The 19688-nt window shown below is 43.3% G+C and overlaps 1 protein-coding gene across 1 annotated transcript in view; it reads left to right on the top strand.

The window, feature by feature from the left end:
• KDM7A (lysine demethylase 7A) overlaps positions 1–19688 on the top strand; it is a 69745-nt gene that overhangs the window by 22875 nt on the left and 27182 nt on the right. The window contains exons 5-10 of the mRNA XM_025198888.1: positions 1907–2048; positions 2342–2528; positions 3263–3425; positions 11353–11440; positions 12163–12269; positions 17768–17859. Of these exons, the coding sequence (XP_025054673.1) occupies positions 1907–2048; positions 2342–2528; positions 3263–3425; positions 11353–11440; positions 12163–12269; positions 17768–17859 (779 nt within the window). The remainder of the gene's footprint in view (positions 1–1906; positions 2049–2341; positions 2529–3262; positions 3426–11352; positions 11441–12162; positions 12270–17767; positions 17860–19688) is intronic.

The raw sequence follows: 19688 nt of genomic DNA, 5'->3' as shown, positions 1-19688 counted from the left end.
TGACAGGCTGGAAGGAGCCACTGCCACTGGGGCTTCTGGGAAGCGGAGTCCAGCTGCTGCATTGCTCCAGCCCCACTGCGCATCTGGGGGTGGCGGGATTGGAAGCATGGCCCATGGCCCAGGCTGCACCCCCCCTCCCTACCCCCCCAGTGCCTTAGTGGGCTGGATTTCTCCCATGGGCCATATTTTTTTTTTTTTTTCCACCCTTGCTCTAGAACCATCTGATCTTTGCAGCCGAAAAATCCACCAAGAATGTAGTTAACATTCCTTCAGTATTCTTTTTAGGATTTAGTAAAACTTGTTGAACTTGAGACTATATTTGGATGAAACATTTTGGGTTAAGGGAATTGACATTTTTCCAATAAAACTTTTGTTTGTCAGAAATTTCAGTCTAGCTCTTTTCGTAAGTCAGTCTTCCTGGACAGGTGAAGGATGGGAGTCAGAAACCCAAAGGGGTACGTGGATTTGCTATGGCATCAGGCATGCTGGCAGTCCCTGACCTCCTAAATACCAGATGAATAGATGGTGCAGTGGTACAATAAGACTGAGCCACCTGCAATCTCGAGTTTACTGTATAATGCGATACTGTTGAGAGCTCTGTGCATGCACTTTATTTTCTTTGCTGTTGTGAGGAGGTAACATACTGAAGTGAACTAAAAACTAGGACTTTTGCCTCTGTCAGCATTTTATAATGGCTCTTGAATGTAGGAAATATATAGTGTTGGATACTGTAACCACAGTATAGATTACAAACTAGCTGTTTGCCCTGATTGCTTGCTCAGTAGAATGGTTGGCACTTCAACTATATTGTAATTTGAATTTGGGAGTTTGGTTGTTAGGTGCCAGAACAACCAAATTTTGGCCTGGCCCTATCTCTGGTTCAGGTGTGAAATTGTAATGCCTCATGTGGTATGTTCCTATTACCGCAGCTGTGAAATAGGAAAGCTGTTTAGATATCAAATACTAGAAATTAATTTCAGAGTGTGTGTGTTTCAAGATTTGTAAGTTATTTGCATTTGGTGCTCTTAAATAGTGTTAGTGAATACTTTTCATGTGCAACCGACTGGGTTGTATCTGTCTTTGGGTAGTGTAACTTATCTTTTTATACCGCTTTCTTGTTAACCCCCTTCACAAGGCTGATTTTTATATGCTAGCAGTGACTTTTGCTGAGGATAACGATATAGGAATCCCTTTAGAGTTTACTGTTCCACAATCTGCCACAGGGATTGTTATTGGGGTACATTATATTAATGTTGTTAATATTAATTTAATGTATATTAATGTCTTTATCTTGACTGAAACTTGATAGTTCCTGCCAGTTCCACAAGTTTGTCATTAAAACTACCTAAACATGGGCCACATACCTAAGGAAATTTAAATACATGTGTAACTTTATACATATGAGTAACTTAATGCAGTGGTGTTGCTCAAGTGCCTAAAGTTTCATGTATGTGCTTAAGTATATGTAGGATGGAGGCCACAAGCTATATTACTTTTTAAAGAGATGCATTTTTTGAGTTCAAGAACTTGGGTTCTGTGCTGATGACCAATATAGAAATAAATCTGTCTTTGATTAACTTCCTCTATACTTTTTCTTTAGGTGACAGAAGCCACAAAACGATATATAAACTAGCCACAGTCATATTAGGCTCTTCCTTTTCCCTTTGGTTTACTGCCAGTGACTTGTTTTAAAAATATCTAGCTTCAGTTATATCCTTGAGTCAACAGTAACCATTTAAGTTGTAACTAGATAAGATATGGGTTTATTCTTATCCATTTTTAATCTGAGTAGATGAGAGTAGTAGAAACTGATTATCACATCTTGCAAAAAAGTTAAACATCAATCTTTTTAAAATGCTAAATGGATACTTGTCTACAATGAGATTTAAGAGTATTATTTTTACAGGTGGTGACAAAGTGATAGACGTGATTGATGTGGCAAGGCAGGCAGACAGTAAAATGAAGCTTCATAATTATGTTAAGTATTTCATGAGCCCTGATCGACCAAAAGTATTAAATGTGATCAGTCTGGAGTTCTCAGACACAAAGTGAGTAAACTATTTTGAAGTCGCTTGACTTGGATTCCTGTGAAGTAAAAAGTGGTTTTCACTAAAGTAAAGAGTTACATGTAAAAACATAATGCAATGGTCCATAGTAACAAATGTTGGAAGTTATAAGTGAGTTTGATTTTGGAGACAGTGTGACACCAGAATACAAATAAACATTTTTACAACTTGAAGTTAGTAACCTTGGTTTCAGGAAAGTTTAACATTTTAAAGGTGTCAGTTTTTAGTAGTATGTGCTTATTTTGGATTTTACTTCCCTTTTCCTTTTTTTTTAGGATGTCTGAATTGGTGGAAGTCCCTGCCATTGCCAGAAAGCTTTCCTGGGTAGAAAACTACTGGCCAGATGATTCTGTCTTCCCTAAGCCTTTTGTTCAAAAATATTGCTTGATGGGAGTCCAGGACAGCTATACTGATTTTCATATAGATTTTGGGGGCACATCAGTTTGGTACCATGTTCTCTGGGTAAGAAGGCTCTTCATTTCTGAGCATTTGGGAAAAAAAACGTGCAGCCCAGCATGTAGCTTTCTGCCATGAAAGAAACCTGTGATTGGGAATTTCTTTGCATACTTGGGTGGAATTGTTTGCTTGGGAGGCTGGGGGGTGCGAAGGAGAATTACTGATGATGGCACTGTTTTTAAGCATTCTATCTTAGCTGACCTCTAGACTGAAACTAGCAGTCTTGGATCATGTTACCAGGCTAATGGGCACTGTACTGATGATAGTTTGGTAGAAAAAGATGTTCCATGATCTGTTCCACCTCACTTCTTCCCTGTTTCTTCCTCCTCTTTTCTGAGGTTATGTGCCTTTTAACATTTTTCACAGAGCTAAGGATTTTTCACTCTCTGCTAGAACTTCTCTTAATGTCATCTTGCAAAACTCTCTGAATTGCAGCACCTATCTAGCAGAGGATGGTTGGACACTGTAATTTCATCCTGAATTATTAAACAGTTCCATAATGTGGCATTGTTTGTTCTGCAAAACCATTAGAGTGGAATGTACTACACACTCAGATTTTGGTGGATCGAGGAATGAAATACTAGTGTTGAAAAAACCATGTGAGATACTGCAGTGTGTAAAGCTTGTGTCAAAGTGGGTAATATTACTATAAGACCACAAGTCCAGCCTAACATTAATGCAACTTATATAAAGGTATCAGAAGTTTATGCTATACCTCACATGAACTATTTTGTCAATAGGGTGAAAAGATCTTTTACTTGATTAAACCTACCAATGAAAATCTGGCTATTTATGAATCTTGGAGCTCATCAGTCACTCAGAGTGAAGTATATTTTGGGAACAAGGTGGACAAATGTTACAAATGTGTGGTAAAGCAAGGACACACTTTATTTGTTCCAACAGGTAAGATTTTTATTGCTTCATTTCAGGACTTGGTATCCTTTTATATTTTTATCTGCAGCAAATTCACGATATCATAAGATATGCATTATACGTTCAATATTTAGACGTTATCCTAAAATTTTAAGGAATCGATTATCATATTTATTCAAATTCAAGATGTGGCTTTCTTCCCCCATTTAATGCTGGGGGGTTGGAGGTGGAACCCCTTTTGTCTTGGATTAGAGTATGAGGTGGTGGAGTGGCAGGCACATGTTCCGCAGCCCCACTGCTTCTGCCTCCAAGTCCCGCTCCCCCACCATCTGCACCTTGCCTGTTTCTCCCCCCCCCCATTGCTTTCCCTTCTGTAACAGTGGTGGGGGATGAATTTAAGATGGCTGTTCACTAATTAGATTCTATACATCAGTGGTCACCAACCGGTGGATCTTGATTTACTGGTAGATCTGAGGCTGGGGTAGGGTTTGAGTGCCCACGTGCATGCACATACTCCAGGTCAGCCCATGGGGGAGGAAAGGGGTGGGGGCTAGATCAAGGCTCCCATGGTGAGGGACAGTGCCACAGAGGCAGGAGCAGGGGCAAATTGGGTGGGGCCTCGCCGGTTGCGACTTTACCTGCTGGGGAGGCGTGCCCCCAAATAATTTTTTCTCCCTCTGCCTTGATCTGCCCCCCTCCCCCCCCTTTCTTCCCCACAGACTTACCTGCTGGGCAGGGGGTGGTGGCAGTGCACGGTAGATCTTGGGTTGCTTTTAAATGCCAAAGGCGATCTCGTGTTTAAAAAGGTTGGCGATCACTGCTCTACATGGAAAATTATTATAACAGTTATATATTTTCTCTGTCTGCAATCTAATTACTGAGGGGTTGTCTTAAATTCAAGGTTGTCATTGATTCGGGTAAATATGTTAAATTTAAAAAAACATATTTGAAATACCTAGTCTGAAAAGGCAGAATATTAGCGCTTAATCTTAAAGGATAAGTAGTCTCTTAAGAAAATGTACATAATTTGCTTTATGCTTTTGTTACTTGGTTAATAGTGATGGTGGCAGGAGACCTGACAAAAGCAAGTTTAATCTGGGAGTGGGGGAAATGAGTAACGTTTTCCACTCCATACAGAGTACATCATCCATCATGTATGCATTTGGAAAGTTCCCAAAATTGAATTCTTATGTTGTAAGAAATCATTGCTGTAATATCAAATTTAACTTATTGTTTAAGAGGATCTTGAGACCTGTGTACCCAGCTTCTGTTCCATAACCAAAATAACACCGTATAAGTAGTGCTGTCAGTATTGTGTAGCATAGAGGTCATTCGGAATATTTTTAGGATTGCTAGTTTTCTTCTGCATTCGTTGTCTATGCACGTGTTCAGCATCATAGAAGTTCTCCTAAAAAATAGTGAAAAGATGACTAAACTGGGTTTGAATTACTTTGTTTGCAGCAGGAGGATGCCTATAGAAATAGGCCAGGGGTTGGCAACCTGTGGCACATGTGCCAGAGCATGGTACACGAGGCCCTTTTGCTCGGCATGTCGTAGCCCTCCCAGGCTCTGGGCAGCTTGCAGCTTCCTGGTCACCTACTACGAGCAGCCCAGGCACACAACCCTGGCCCTTCTGCCATCTGCCTAGCAGGTGCATGTGCACCTCCATCACCATAGAGCCTCACCAAGGCTCTAGAGCCCAATGCAGCTGTTTGCAGCCTCCCAGCTGCCTGCCACAGCTGGCCCAGGCTTTGGGCAGCTGCAGCAGGTGGTGGGTGTCATAACCCAAAGGTATGATTTTGTGTGTGCTTCGGCACCAGAATTATCCCCGCCAGGTTGCAACTTCGTTGCACGGTGGAGTTTTCTGCTGCGGAGGAAAACTCCGGTGCAAGGACGAGTTTCCCGCCTATTTGCAGCTTCTTTTGCAGGGTGCATTGCTCAAGTTGCAAGAGAAATGCATGGTACAAAAGAGTTCCTGCCACCCGCATGCAAATTTGTGTCCTGCTATTGGCTAGTTCTAAATTATTCCCACGTGGCGGCTAACGATTGGCCTGTTAGCCGTATAAGAGGCTTGAGTGGTTTCCACCCAAGCCGAAGAGGACTCCACATCCATCTCGTGGGGACTCTGGGTACACGGCAGGGAAGTAAAGACCCCTGTGTGAGATTCAGAGGAGCTTGGCAACCTGATCCATCGCCCACCTCTTCCTGTCTTCGAGCGGAAAAATTTTATAAGACGTATCTACGAGTCCGATTTTGGTGGCGCGCTCACCCAGAGCATCCGGAGCTCTGTTTCCGTGGAGCCTAGCAAACTCCACGCGACCGTCCGTGTTGTCTTTGTCTGTAACCGCAACTCAACCGGCTCGCGCCCGGCCCGCACAGTGGGTAGGCTGCCAATAGCTGCATTGAGCTCCAGAGCCCTGGCACCAGCTTCATGTTGGCAGGAGCAGCACAAGCATTTCGGGGCAAAAGGCAGGGAAGGGGCTGGGGCCTCACTGCCTCGGCCTCTCCCCTGCCATCTGCCCAGAGGCGCGTGTGCAGCTGCTGCCAACAACAAGGACCAGCCCCTTGCTGCTTTGCTGCGGTCTGCCCCTTGCAGGCCAAGTCGAGGCATGGGTTGAGGTTGGGGTGTTTTTGGCACTCTGGCCAAAAACATTGCCGATCCCTGAAATTGGCTTTAGCTGGCATAAATGTTCATAGCCTGTGTACTTTTTCTCCTGCTTGAATATTGTAGCTTCCTCTTATTCCCTTCTCTTGTGCCCTTTTTGTCAAAGTATAAGATCAGCTAATGGCTGGAGGTTAGAGTTAAGAAAGTTTAGATTAGAAACAAGGAGCACATCTCTGACAGTAAGTCTTTGAAAATGCATATCCAGGATTTTTTGGATAATCTGTCACTAGAAATATCTGTGTTAAGATTTGGATTTTTTTTCTAGAATATTTTTAAGCTCTGATTTTCAAGTATGGCTATTGAACTTGAAATGGGAACTAATAGATGGAAGTTGAATGGCCTGTGTTCTATTGGAGGCCAGGGTAGAATATTGCAATGGTTGCCCTTGATCTTCAAGTGAATTAATTTGGCATCTAGCATGGGGTTTGTCAACCCTAATTAGCCAATTGCTGGCAGGACCTGCCATATACTTATTTACATCTTCAAGTTATTCCTGAGTACCTCAAGTTTGTGTATAACTTTCGCATGATAATTCTAAGTGCATCTAAACACTTTTTTCAATATGTTTTGTTAATGACCTAATCTTTTTCATGTGAAATCTAGATCTTTAATTCACAGAATCATAGAAAAGTAGGGCTGGAAAGACCTCAGGAGGTCTAGTCCAACTGCTTGAGGCAGGATCATCCCTGATTTTAATCATCTCAGACAAGTGTTTGCCTAATATGCTCTTAAACTTAACAAGATTTGGAGATTCCTCTACCTCTCGAGGTAGCCTGTTTTAAATGTTTAACCACTCTCATAGTTAGAAAGTTCTTCCTGATATACAACCTAAATTTCCCTTGCTGCAGTTTCAAGACCATTGTTCCTTGTTCTGTCCCATGTGGTTGAAAGGAATGGTTTATCTTCATTTTTTTTTAGAGCTATCCTTCAGGTATTTTGAAGATTTATCAAATTCCCCCTCAGTCTTTCTCCTAACTAAGCAATCCCAGATATTTTAGCCTTTTATCATAAGTCAAGATCCAGACCTGAGGAAGAACACACTGTTGCAGAGCTTGTTCAATATCTTTCACAGCTATACAGTTGGTCCATTAAGTGATATAGCCAAAAAAACTTGTCTCCTTGTATATTTCCTGGGCCATCACAGCTATAACACAATACTCCCAATGTACTTATAAGCACGGATCCAGGTTTTCCGCTTGCCATTGAAAAACCTGGAAAAATGCAGATTTTCTCTTTTTTAAAGGGGGAAAAGTGTGGGAAATGGTGGGTTTCCCTTTGCAGGATGGCAGTGTTTCAGCCTGCAGGGAGCTGCTTGGGGCTGGGGGAGAGCAGGAAGAGGGCAATCACAGGCAGGGAAGCCACATGCATGTGCATGTGGACACATCCATGTGGCAGCCAGGCAGTAGGGTGGAGATCACCTCCCTCCAGGTAAATTGCACATGCCCGCTCCCCCCCCCCCCCCCCCGTGCCCCCAGTGAGTATGGGGCGGCAGCCTGCCTGGACTGGCAGGGGCAGAAACCACCTTTCTGGCCCAGTGGGTGGGACTTGGTGCAGAATGGTGGAGCGGGGTGGCGAGACTCGATGCCACCATTGGGACTGCTGCACTGCAGCAGCACGAGGAATAATGGACCAGAGGGCTGGGGGGGAGAAGGGGGTAGGGTCCAGTTTGCCTTTGTCTCTGGCTGCCAGCTGCTCACACACCAGGCTGTGGCTGTACCACGCTGCCATGGCCTGGCTGCTGCAGCCCTCAGGTTGTGGCTCTACCCCATAAGGGAGGTGGGGTGGGGGGGGCAGTGTGGGTGGCTTGAGGGGAGTGATGGTTGGGCCATGGTGCCAGCATAGAGCCGCAGCCTGGTGTGGTAGAGGTTGGCAACTGGAAGAGGTGAAGGCAGCATTGCTCCCCTGGTCTCTCCCTCCTCATGCTGCTGATAGGGGACTGTGGGTTGGGGGTGAGTGGCACTGGCACGGGCAGTGGGGACTGTGGGTTGGGGGTGAGGGGCACCAGCATATCAGGGCCCAAAACTGTGGGAGCGACAGCCACAGCTGCACCGGTGTTCTGCTGAGGTGAAGGGAACAAGGGGAGCCCTGATTTTTTTCGAAGATATAAAAAAAACCCCACAAAATCAAATGCCAGAATTTATAGGAATTTAGAATTTTTTATTACAATTATTGAGACACTAGTAAGCATCCAAACTGTAAATATGTCAATAAAATAGTATATTCAACTGATACCTATATATAGTTGCATTTCATTTTAGTTGCAGAAATGCATGGATTTTGGGGGGTTTTTATCAGAGGATTTTGGATTTTTAAATGGAAAACCGGGATCCTCGCTCATAAGTAATAGGTCTGTTTCCCAGACCTTGAATCGTTTTTTGTGCTCTCCACTGGACTCTTCAAGAAATATACGGACAAGTTAGAAAGTGTGGGGTCCAAAACTACCCATATTACTCCAGGCAAAACCTCACTGGTGCAGCAGAATCCGTTCTCTTGACTTGCACCCAGTGATCATATTAATACAGCCCAGTGTGCTATAAGACTTCTTGTTGCAGAAAGCCAATGCTGGTTCACATTCAACTTACTTACTGTCCACTGTAACCCCCAAGTCCATTTTTTGCAGTAATGCAACCTAGCCAGTCATTCATTAATTCAATTTCATACTACTCTTCAACTTGGTCAAAGTCATTTGGCACCCTGACCCTACCCTCCAGTGTGTCTGCAAGTCCACTCAACTTGGTGTTGTCTGCAGGCTTGCTAAGTGTCTACTCAATCCCATTCTCCAAATTGTTAAAGACATTAAACAATACTGGGCCCAGAGCAAGTCCCTGGGGAACCCCATTTGAAAACCCCTCCCAGCTAGCTATTGAGCCACTGGCTACTTTATTGGGCATGATGATCCAACTAATTACAGTATTTTCTCAATAGCAAGCTAAGGATATACAACCTCAAGCAGGAGTGGGCAATTATTTTGGGTGGAGGGCCACTTAAAAAGTTTTGGTGAGCTGTTGAGAGCTGCATGGGTAGCTCTGCCCCTTGACAGTTGTCCTGCTCCCTTGTTGCCATCTTGGGACCAGAAGTCCCACCCCCTAACCCCTGACCTTTGCTACTGAAAGTCCCTCCCCTTGGGGCGCCCCCCCCCCCCCCCCCCCCCCCCCCCCCCCCCCCCCAATGCTCCCTTGTTGCCATCTTAGAACCAGGAAAAAACCAAATCCTACACTGAAATTCAAACACCTACTTAGAACACTTTTATTTTATTACAAAAAATATTTTTGTTGTTATTTGTGTTTGCATACTGTGTATAGAGGTGATTGCATAATAACTCAAAAATAAATCCTTAGTTTTGTATATTGTGTGTGTATGGTAGGATGTGGGGTTGTGTATATATGGGGGCAAGGTGTGGGTGTGAGGAGGGTTGGGGGGTGTGGGGACTCCTTACATGTCCCCCATGGTGCAGCAGCCGGGCGCATGTGCCCAGCGGGGCGTGGCTCTGGCCAGCACTGCACATGGCAGCGAGGGGTGCAGCCTCCCCTGAGCTGTCTATTTTGCCAGTGCTCCCTGCTAGCACAGCACAGGAGGGAAGCCCTGCAGGCTGGAACCCATTGCCTTCACCACCGGGGCTGCGATCCAGAGGAAGGAAGCCCCAGGTACCTTTCCCTAGGGGTGGGGAAGACAGGCAGCTCCAGCCCATGGAGCTTCTCTCCTTTGCTGTGCAGCCCTAGCAGGGAAGGCGCCTGGCTCCAGCATGTGGGGTTTTCCTCCCGTGCTGCACTAGTGCAGGAGCTGTGCGTGTGGCGGAGAGTACTGGCAATACAGGTAGCCTGGGGGAAGCTGCATGCCTTGCAGGACTGGCAGGAATTGTGCCCCACTGGGCACCTGTGCCCTCCCTGCTGCTGCTGGTGTTGCCACTGCCTGCCAGGGTTGCATGGTATGGGTGATTGTGGGAGGGTCCCTACAGCCCCCCACCCTCTCTCACACCCACACACTGCCCACCCTAGCTCCGCGCTGCTGCCAGCCCCAGCCCCATGCTCTGGGCTTCCTCCCAGCTGCAGCCCCATCCCTTCTGCTTCCCTACCTGCTGCCTGGAGCCAGCAGGAGACCTGGGAAGTGGAGCAGGTCCCTGGGGGCTGCAGCAACAGCCCCACCTGAAAGCTGTGTGCTGGCTGAGCTGGTCCTTCTGCCCACGAGGGTGGGAGTAAGGCCAATAGGGTATGTTTGGGGGGCAGGTGTACACATGGGTGCCTTGTGGGCAGAGGGGCTGGGCAGGGCACAACTTGTTGGGTGCTTGGCAGGCTGTATTTTGCCCACCCCTGACCTAGAAAAATGTTATAGGAGAAAATGTCAAAAGCCTTGCTGAAATCATGATGCATCACATCCACTGCTTTCTCCTATCCATAGAGCTTGTCCCTTTGGTATAGAAGAAAATCAGCTGGTTCAGGGGTAACTTTTATTTTTGATGAATCCATATTGGTTATTCCTCATTACCGTATTCTCCTCCAGGTGCTTAGAAATAGATTCCTCAATGATCTGCTCCATGAGCTTCTTGCGTATGAGGTCAGACTGACCTTTCTTCTGGGAGGCTAGAGTCATTTGAATATAGTCTTAAAAAATACTTGTACAAGGAGTGCATTCTTCCAGTAGCATTACAAATGGGTATAATGAGTGTAATTTAAAAGTTTGGGGTTTAATGTAATTAGTTTTAATGGGCTATTTAGAGTGGTTGCATTGGAATAATCAATAGACTTACTACTAAAGATATTCACATAAGATTGAAGTGCTGTACCAACTTGTTTACACATTGGACAGATGGTTTTATCTGAAAGTTGTATTTCTAGGTGCCACTTGTAACAACAGTAATTAAAAGATTTTTTTTTCTTTAAATTGCATTTGCTTTGTACATCAATTTAAAGTCAATTTCCTCTAGTTTTGTGGCTTTTTTACGAAGTAGCAGAAAGGGAAATTTTGCTATAGTAGTAATGTGATCTTAAAACCGAAGCAATCTTTTAGGGTAGAAGTATACACTGTTGAAATGACTTCCAACTTCTCTTTTTAAACAAACAAACAAACAAACAAAAAACAAAAAAAAAAGAGAGAGAGAGAAAAATGGGCAGGGGAAGGGCAAAGAGTAAATTTTTAGACGGACATTGTTCACCAAAATGCAAAGAAGAGAGACAGTTTTCCCTCTGTGGCTCTGAATAACCTACAGATTTGTAAATCATCCCTTCTACTCCTCCCGATCAATGTATAACATTTTGTAGTGTGTGCATGTTAAGTTTTCTGTTTTTGTAATTTCAGGGTGGATTCATGCCGTGCTCACATCTCAGGATTGTATGGCTTTTGGAGGAAACTTTTTGCACAACCTCAATATTGGCATGCAGCTCAGGTTTGTCTTAACTTTCTTTCTTTTGGCTATACTCTTCCCTCTGTAAGTAGGAAATTCTTTTTGTTAGGTCTTTCATTGTGCTTTTTGTATGCTGTTAGATAGTTACGGGCTCTGATAATGACAAGACTGACTTTTTTCTTAGCTTGAATCAGGACTAGATTTTTGTAAGTTGCTTCTACAAGAGCTGTCTTCAAAGCAAAATGAATGTTTTGCACACACAATTATATCATAAAATCAGACATGCTGTCATTTGGAGATTACTGCAAAAGAGGTAAACTAAAAATGGTCAAGCCTGGCTGTGTAACACAAAACTGAAAAGAGAAATGTTAAGTCAGGATTGCCCTGAAGGCACATATATTTGTTGTTGTCCAGCATATGGAGTTGTCTTCTAAATATACCATTTTTATTCATTAGAGTGGAATTCTGATTAAATGTTATTTAAAAAAAAACCCCAACCACATTAGATTTTTATCCTAGTTTTATGATGTCTTAACTTTTTTTATTGTGAGTACTGTAGTTAAACTTGATGAGGTCAGAGCCTGAATGAGGCTATTGTTCAGTCTTATCTAGATGTTGTCGCACTCCAATATGACTCTGGTTCCCGTACTTGTTTTGCTTGATATGGTGATTTTTGTTTATCTCTCTCTGTCTTGTATCAGTTGGATAATACACTGAGTGATTCTAAAAGTACGAATAGAATAATTTTAATTTTATTTATTTAGGTGTTATGAAATGGAGAAAAGGCTAAAAACCCCAGATCTTTTCAAATTCCCTTTCTTTGAAGCCATCTGTTGGTTTGTGGCCAAAAACTTACTGGAAACTTTGAAAGGTAATTCATTTGTTTTGGTAAGATTTTGAGTATTCATTTATTTATTTTTACTTTGAAAGGTCAGGTTCTCAATCTCTGGACCAATATGCAATTTCTGCAAGTTTTCTAAGAGAAGTTGGCTTTAATCCTTAATTGGGGAAAGCCAGTGCAGTATCTTTGCCAAATCGAAGAGATTTTGGTAAACACTACACTGTTACCATTCTTGATTTATTCTTTTTAATAAATCATGATTATGAAATTACTTTGAAACGTAATGGTGTCTGGTAGAACTCGCAACTTGCAAAGTTGAAGACCGTCTAGTGATAACTCATGTTTTTAGGTATATGAATGGAAACTTGAAAATTTGTTTTCAGATGCAGACAGTGAAAATAGTTTTTTTTCTTAGAGCATACAGTTTGAATATCCTGGGTAACTAAGATCTTAGGACAATTCAACCTCCCTTGGATAGCTTGACCTTATTCTTCTTTTATCACTAGACTTCTGTTGATGGGGGGGGGGTGTAAGTACTGTTTTAAAAGATGAAAGTCATAGATGGCAATTTCCTTTAGATGCCGTGGGTTCTCCATCACTTTCCACCTGAAGGGGAGAGGGAGACTTAATTCTTGCTTGGGACTAAAGTCAAATACTCAGGTCATCTTTTCCTCCAAATAAAAAGGATGTTAGTTGAACCTTTTTATATGTTCCCTTTTCAACTGAACCAGGGGTATTTTGATGTGAAAATGACCCACTCATTCCTTACCAGATTCTTTGGAGGTTCCAGTTGATTCATTCTTGAAAGAAGTAGTCCTAGAAAATGTCCAAAAAATTGTATCAAATCTCTAGGACAGATTACTTTTTCAAATTTGGTTCATCATTCTGGAACTTCAGTTTTGACTGGTCTGATGATGATTTAAAATCTTCAAAAGTACCTAAATGAAATTCCAGTGAAAGTAAGTGGGATTTAGGCTTTTAAATTTTTGAGGAGCATTGAACTGGTAGGGACCTCCTGGGCCGTAGAGTCCAGTCCATAGTGATTGCAGGTAATTGTTGACTGAAGGAATCCCCAAAAAGTCTTATGCACATTCAAAAATTTTACTTAAGATCTTGATCCTAGTTGATGGAATAGGAGCTCCAAGAACTGAGGATTGCAAGTTTGAGGACTATTTTTAAAGAGGAATCCAGAATCCTTCTCCCTTACTCTGTATTGAAGTGGCAAATGTTCTTAACTCATTGCTTTCTCACTTGCTCTGTTTTTCTTTTTGCAGAGTAGCTGTAGAAAGCGGAAGAAGGGTGAGGGGGGACAGGACATGGATAGGGACAGACGCTTCTCTTTCAGTAGAAAGTAACGTTCTATCTATAATGTTATTTATGGAATTAAGTCTTTATCAAACCTGTTTTCCATAGCACAAGTCAGTATGACAGCCGGGTTTTGCTTACCTGTTCCAGGAACAGCCTTGTTCGGGTCTCTTTAAAAGGTGGATTTTGTTGAACCTGTAGAAAAAAAATCTAAAGACTTACTTTCTTAGGCTTAATAAAATTTAGTTGGCCATAATAATATTACCTAGAAATCCTATGATCCTCTCCCTGCACATCCCTGCAATGGACTCTGGTTCTGTGGGTAGGGGCATGCAGGGAACAGATTGCGGCTCTGCCCTGGGCCCTGGCCCTGGCCCTGCTCTGTCACTGCCCGGCAATTTTGACATCAGTCCCACTGGCCTGTCCTGCTCATGCCACTCCTTGCGGCCCCATCCCATCCATGTGACCTGCCAACGCAGGTCCCGGCCAGTCTCCATGGAGATCTCAGGATCTCTGCAGTGACAGCGCAGGGCTGGTGCCCAGGGCAGAGCCACAATCGGCTTCCTGGCTGCAGAACCAGTGCCTGTTGCAGAGATGTGTGGGGAGCAGATCATGGCTCTGCCCCAGGCCCCAGCCTCAGTCCTGTGTTGTCACAGCCCCAATCCCAGCCCTGGCCCCACTGGTCTGTTTTGCTCCCAGATGCCACTCATAGCCCACCTGAGGCCCCATCCCAGCCATCTGGCCATGGACAGAGCAGAACCATTTGGGAAGTTTTGATGAGCTGTTGTGCGGGTGGGGTGTTGCTAACCCAGCCTGTGACTGCTCACCAGTACAAGCAGTATTCTTTTGCTCAGACTCTGGGATCTAGGCACTCAGTTTTAGGACTACTGATATCAATTTTTGTTGACGTTGTAGGCTCTGACAAATCTCCTTGGGCTCAGTCATTTTAGTTGCATGTTCCTGAGGGTACTCTGTTTGGAAAATGATGGTGAATGCCTCAATAGCAGAGGTATCAGACTGGTAGGGCTGGTAAGGACCATAGGAGGTCATCTAGTCCAACTTCTTACTCAAGGGTGGATCACCTCTGTCCATGTTGTTCTTAAAAGGTGTACGTCTAACCTCCTCTTAAACTTGTAAGAGTGAGATGATAAAACTCGAATGTGTTTTTAGTCCCTGTTGTAGATCACTTGGTTGTAGGGGGTATGGATTTGTTAGAGCTGCATGGCTAAATGATGATGCAGTTCTTTCTGACTGCTCTATTTCTCGCATAATATCTATGCGTTTGTGTCTTGTTGGGACTTCTGTAAGCACCAGTAGACCTTCTGTGTGAATTGTTTCTTGGAAAATGTTGGTGTATCTCCCCCCCCCCCCCCCTAAAGCTCCTTTTAGACAAATTCCTACACAAGCTGCATGATCAGTTTTCTGGTTCAGTGTGATGTTCCAGGTGTTGAATTTTACTCAAAACCATCAAACTTGGAAAGAGATTATTTTCCTTCTAGAGATTCTCCTAAATTTCATCTCCAGCCTGTCCCTTATTTAAGAAAATAGGTTTCTGAAAACAAGCTGCAAGTTGAGTTCCCCTCAGTTTTGCAGGTACTGGTTTTGTCCAACTTAATTCAGCTCTGTGCATATAAGTGTTTTTAAGTGATCTGAATCCTGGTTTTGACAGATGTCTGTCTGTTAATCTTTTACAGTTTCCTGCATTGGAGATTTTGGAGGGTCTAATGATACCTCTGCTATTGAGGAACTCTATTCTTCTAGTTCCCCAGACTCCTCTTAGTGAACCCATGGGAAAAGAACTGGTTTGGAAGAATTGTTCTGGCTGTATCTACTCTGGGCAATAATAATGTACAGAGCTTCTAGGATACAGAATATGGTTCTGCCCCAGAGGAATACTTAGCTAGTGATTTGTTTTCAGGATTTGACTTGTCACAATTTTTTAGAGTAATTGACCTAGTTATCCGAGTTTGTTCTGGTACCAGTATATGCATCTAAAGCATCTACGCTAGAAACTGATGGAGGTCTAAAAGAATGTTAGTGCTTTTGATTTTGTGTTGTTGAGTTGTACAAGGTGCTGTAGACGAGAGAGAGAAATGCTTTCCCCCAGGGCACAGCTGGGTATCTCTTACCCTAGCATGAGTTGGAGATTAAAACCTCAGTAATTAGAGGAAAGATTAGTTGGAGCCAGGAATTGCAATCTGGATGCCTGAACTTTTGATTCTGAGACTTACTTAAATGAAAGATTTACCTTTTTGAAACTTTTTACAATCCTCCTCGTATCAAGGGACGGCCAACAGCAAAGTATATTTCCTGTCCTAAAATACAGATTGAGTCATGGAAGGCGACAGACTGCCAATACGTCATATTTTTCTTTAGTCATTATTAGATAGTAGTGATTTAAATTAATTGGAATTATGTGAGATTCAGGCCAGTGAGTAAAAATGTAAGAGCACCTTTCTGTATTCCATTAAATTTCTTCTTGTGTAAGGATGACGTATCGCTGGATTTGGGGTTCTTTTTGATCTTTTTGCTTCTTTGTAGATCAGTAATATAAGTGAGAGTAGCAAGATTCGACAGGAATTGCTTTCTTTATAGATAGATATTGTTTTGCTATTTTTATCTTGTGGCTCCACAGTGATGGGGAGATTGAACTAGCTCAGGAGAGAGAGAGCACTACCCAGGTTACATGGCTGGCAACTTTTTGTTCTGAGCCAGGAGCCCAGGCGGAAGCAAACATTTAAAGAAACAGTACTATACATAATGGCTAACAAAGAATATACCATTAGCATGGCCATGGCAATGAAAACATACTTTTCGGGGGCGGGGAATGAGAATAGAGCTTAAGTGAGAACTTCAGTGGTAGGTTTCCATGCTAAAGCTAATTTGTACAGCTCGCTGAATAAGAGAGATGATATTTTGTGTTACTATAACTGCTGTGGTAGGTGGGAATGCTGCTGTTTCACAGTTATCAGAAACTTTTAAAACTGGAGCTTTTGTTGCAGCTTATGGACCATTGCTTCTTCCCACACTGTCAAGAAACAGTCATCACCCCAGTTTAGGAGAACAAAAAGGGATGCATAGTAGCTGAAAAGAGTTCTTAGCTAGGGAAGGGGACAAAGCTAGTGGCTGGGCTAACCCACTATCCAAAAGAGTGGGAACATAAGGAGCCCAGCAAATCTGGGCTAGATGTATTCCAGCAATTGGGGGGGTGTTTTCCCCCCCCCCCCCCCCCGAGTATCTCCCAGCAACACTCCCATCATCACTCTTCTGTCTAAAATGAGGTGGGGGGAGGGGGGAACTCCATCTTCACAAGCATGTCTATGGAAGGAGAAGGGGAAAAAAACACTGAGCAAAGAGGGATAAACGCTGCTTTTGCTGGAAGTCCCTGCATTAATTGTTAAGATGTTGGGAAAAGTTTGGAAACAGTAGAAGGCAGCTAACTTGAAATGAGTGAGTTCTGTGACTTGAGATCGGGGACTGCAAGAATTGGAGGCATTCTTGGCAAAGATTGCTCATTCTCCCTGTAATCCCATTTGAACAAAATATAGAAAACCTCTGCTTTTCTTGCATGATACACCAGAGATTTTCAGTGTGAACCATGCCTGTGGAGGATTTCTGCAGCCTGCTACATGTTGCCCATAGGAGCTGGGCAGTGCAGCCCTGCACTCAGCAATGAATCTGGGGGGATGAGGGACAAAGGGATGGTTCCACCCATCCCTCCCAGGAATTTTTGTAACAGTGCATCCATGCTTCTATTAGCATATCTGGGGGAGTGCTGATCAGGGCACCAAGCATGGCTCCCAGGGAGCCTGCACCAAAGGGCTGCTGCAGCAACTGCCTTCAGAGAGCACAGCCAGGTAAGACTTCTCTTCTTCCCAATCCCCACCATCCCTTTCACACATTTCCCCAGGCACTGAATGAGCTTGATCTGTAACACATGGCATAACTAGCTGGATTCACACAGTGAAAATAGATTTTACATATTTAAATTTTATTTAAAACCCCCCCCACAAAAAACCTTCATACTTCTGTGGTATGACAGGTTCAAAAACAGTACTAATATTTCATTCGTATTTATCACACATTTCCATGGCTTCACATAGTGGCTTTTTTGTTGGTTAAGAGAGGTGTGTCAAATTTTATTTTGACATTACAGTATGTGTTTTAAATTGAAATTCTTGCGTCTGTCTTTTATTTCTTTCTCTTTTTTTCTTTTTTTAAAGAACTGAGAGAAGATGGTTTCCAGCCCCAAAACTACTTAGTTCAAGGCGTGAAGGCTTTACTTGCTGCTTTAAAGTTATGGATGAAAAAAGAAGTAAGTGTAAGTGGTTTTGTTTATCTTTTTGATGATCTTACTTTTTTCACATGGTTCTGAAAATGCAAGAATGTGCTTTTAGAACTTCGTTGTTATTTTATGGAACTTGCTTCTGTTGATAAATACTGGAAGACCATCTAGTAATTACGGATGGATGGTTTGGGAGAGAGCTGTTTTGAGGTGGTTTTATGTTGCATGCCCTTAAAACCATGCCAGACCAGTGACGAACTTGTTATATTTAGCTTCTGGCAATGCATTAGTGAGCACATTAAGTACCACTTCATTGTGGGAGAAGATCACAAATGATTAGATAAAAATCCTAATATGGAATATATGGTTCTGATCAGATGTTCATTTGTAACACTACATTTTTTTGGAAATTTTGTAGCACCAACCAATTTGGTATAGGTAAATTCATAGTGGGAGATGTCCCTGGCTATCCAGTGAGCCTTGGCACTGATTCACTTTTTTTCTTTTCAACTCACAGGAAGTCAGTTGGGGATAAGGGGGCAGGGGTGGGGGGTGGGGAGGGCAGGCTCTAATGCTGGTTTCATTTTAGGAGGTGGGGACTACAGAGACTCTCCTTTATCTTAGACATGGAATTTATGAATTGTAGCAGCCAAGCACATGCAGATCTCCCAACTATACTACTACCCCACAAGGTTTGGACATTGCCTCTACTTTGGGTTTTTATAGGGTAGTGGCTATTACATTTATCTTACAAAAATGTCCCAAATTCTAAACTGGGCAGAATCGACCCCCTGCTTGGTGTCTTTCCTCCAGCCTAGCTTGTTGATAATGCCAGAGATGCTGACACAGCAGAACCAGATATTTTTGGCATGGCAGGAGGCTCTGAAAGGTGGATTCCCTGCCCTTTTGTGCAGGAAGGACTTTATTGTGTTCACAAAGGCTGGGCAATGTGCCTGTGTGGTGATCTGGGAGCTGGCTCTGCCTCTTTGGGGCAGTAAAGTTTGGGGTGCCAGACAGACTCTTCGGAGCTGTGGGGTGGAGGCGAAGTGAGGAGCACAGCTGCCTGGGATGCTGGAGGACTGAGGCATGCGTATGGCTTCCCATAACTAGACAAGCAGTACATGCGGTGCTGGAAATAGTTGTACTGCTGTGAAGTTAATGTTGCAAAGAGCAAACACTTACTAGCAGAGCTGCCATATTTTTTTCCCTGTACTTGAATGCCTGTGCACTCACTTCTTGGTGCTAAAAAGGGCATATCGTTTTGTTTGCTTCATTGGTACCTGTTGTACTATGACTCTTGATTTAGTCTGTTACACTTGTTTACAGAAATGGCATGTCTACATGCTCTTTACTAAACCATTTAGTCGTGAAGGCAATAGTAAGGAGGAGGACTGTCAGGTCAGAGAATAGGGACCTTTCCTTGTGGGGGGAGTGATAGCACTTCCCTGCCCCCTAGGGCAAATGTATCAAACTCACCTGACCCTGAGGGGTGCAGGGCTTGTACGTGGACTGGATTGAGCCCTCAGGCCTGGATGAGTGTGATACCTTGTCCATTAAGTGATCCTTAATCATCCTTAACTAGAGTGTGATACCTTGAACATATACCATCATTATGTCCTGTCAGATTTTTTTTAAATATCATAAGGTCTCGTATTGCACTCTACAAGCTGTAAAACAGCCTTTCTGGCTCATCCAGAAATGTAAATATGCAAGGCAGCTGCCTAGTGATCAGACTCAGCATTCAAGAGTAATGCTGAAAAAAGGCATAAAACTGATCTGGGTCTGATTTCCTTGGAATCCAGTTGTTTTTAGGTTTGTTACTATTAAAATTCCCCAAAATGGGGTTCCATACTGACTGG

This window comes from Alligator sinensis, unplaced genomic scaffold, assembly GCF_000455745.1.
Source record: "Alligator sinensis unplaced genomic scaffold, ASM45574v1 scaffold74_2, whole genome shotgun sequence".
Taxonomy (NCBI): domain Eukaryota; kingdom Metazoa; phylum Chordata; order Crocodylia; family Alligatoridae; genus Alligator; species Alligator sinensis.
The sequence above is the reverse complement of the archived record's forward strand: the minus strand, read 5'-3'. Positions and strand labels throughout refer to the sequence as shown.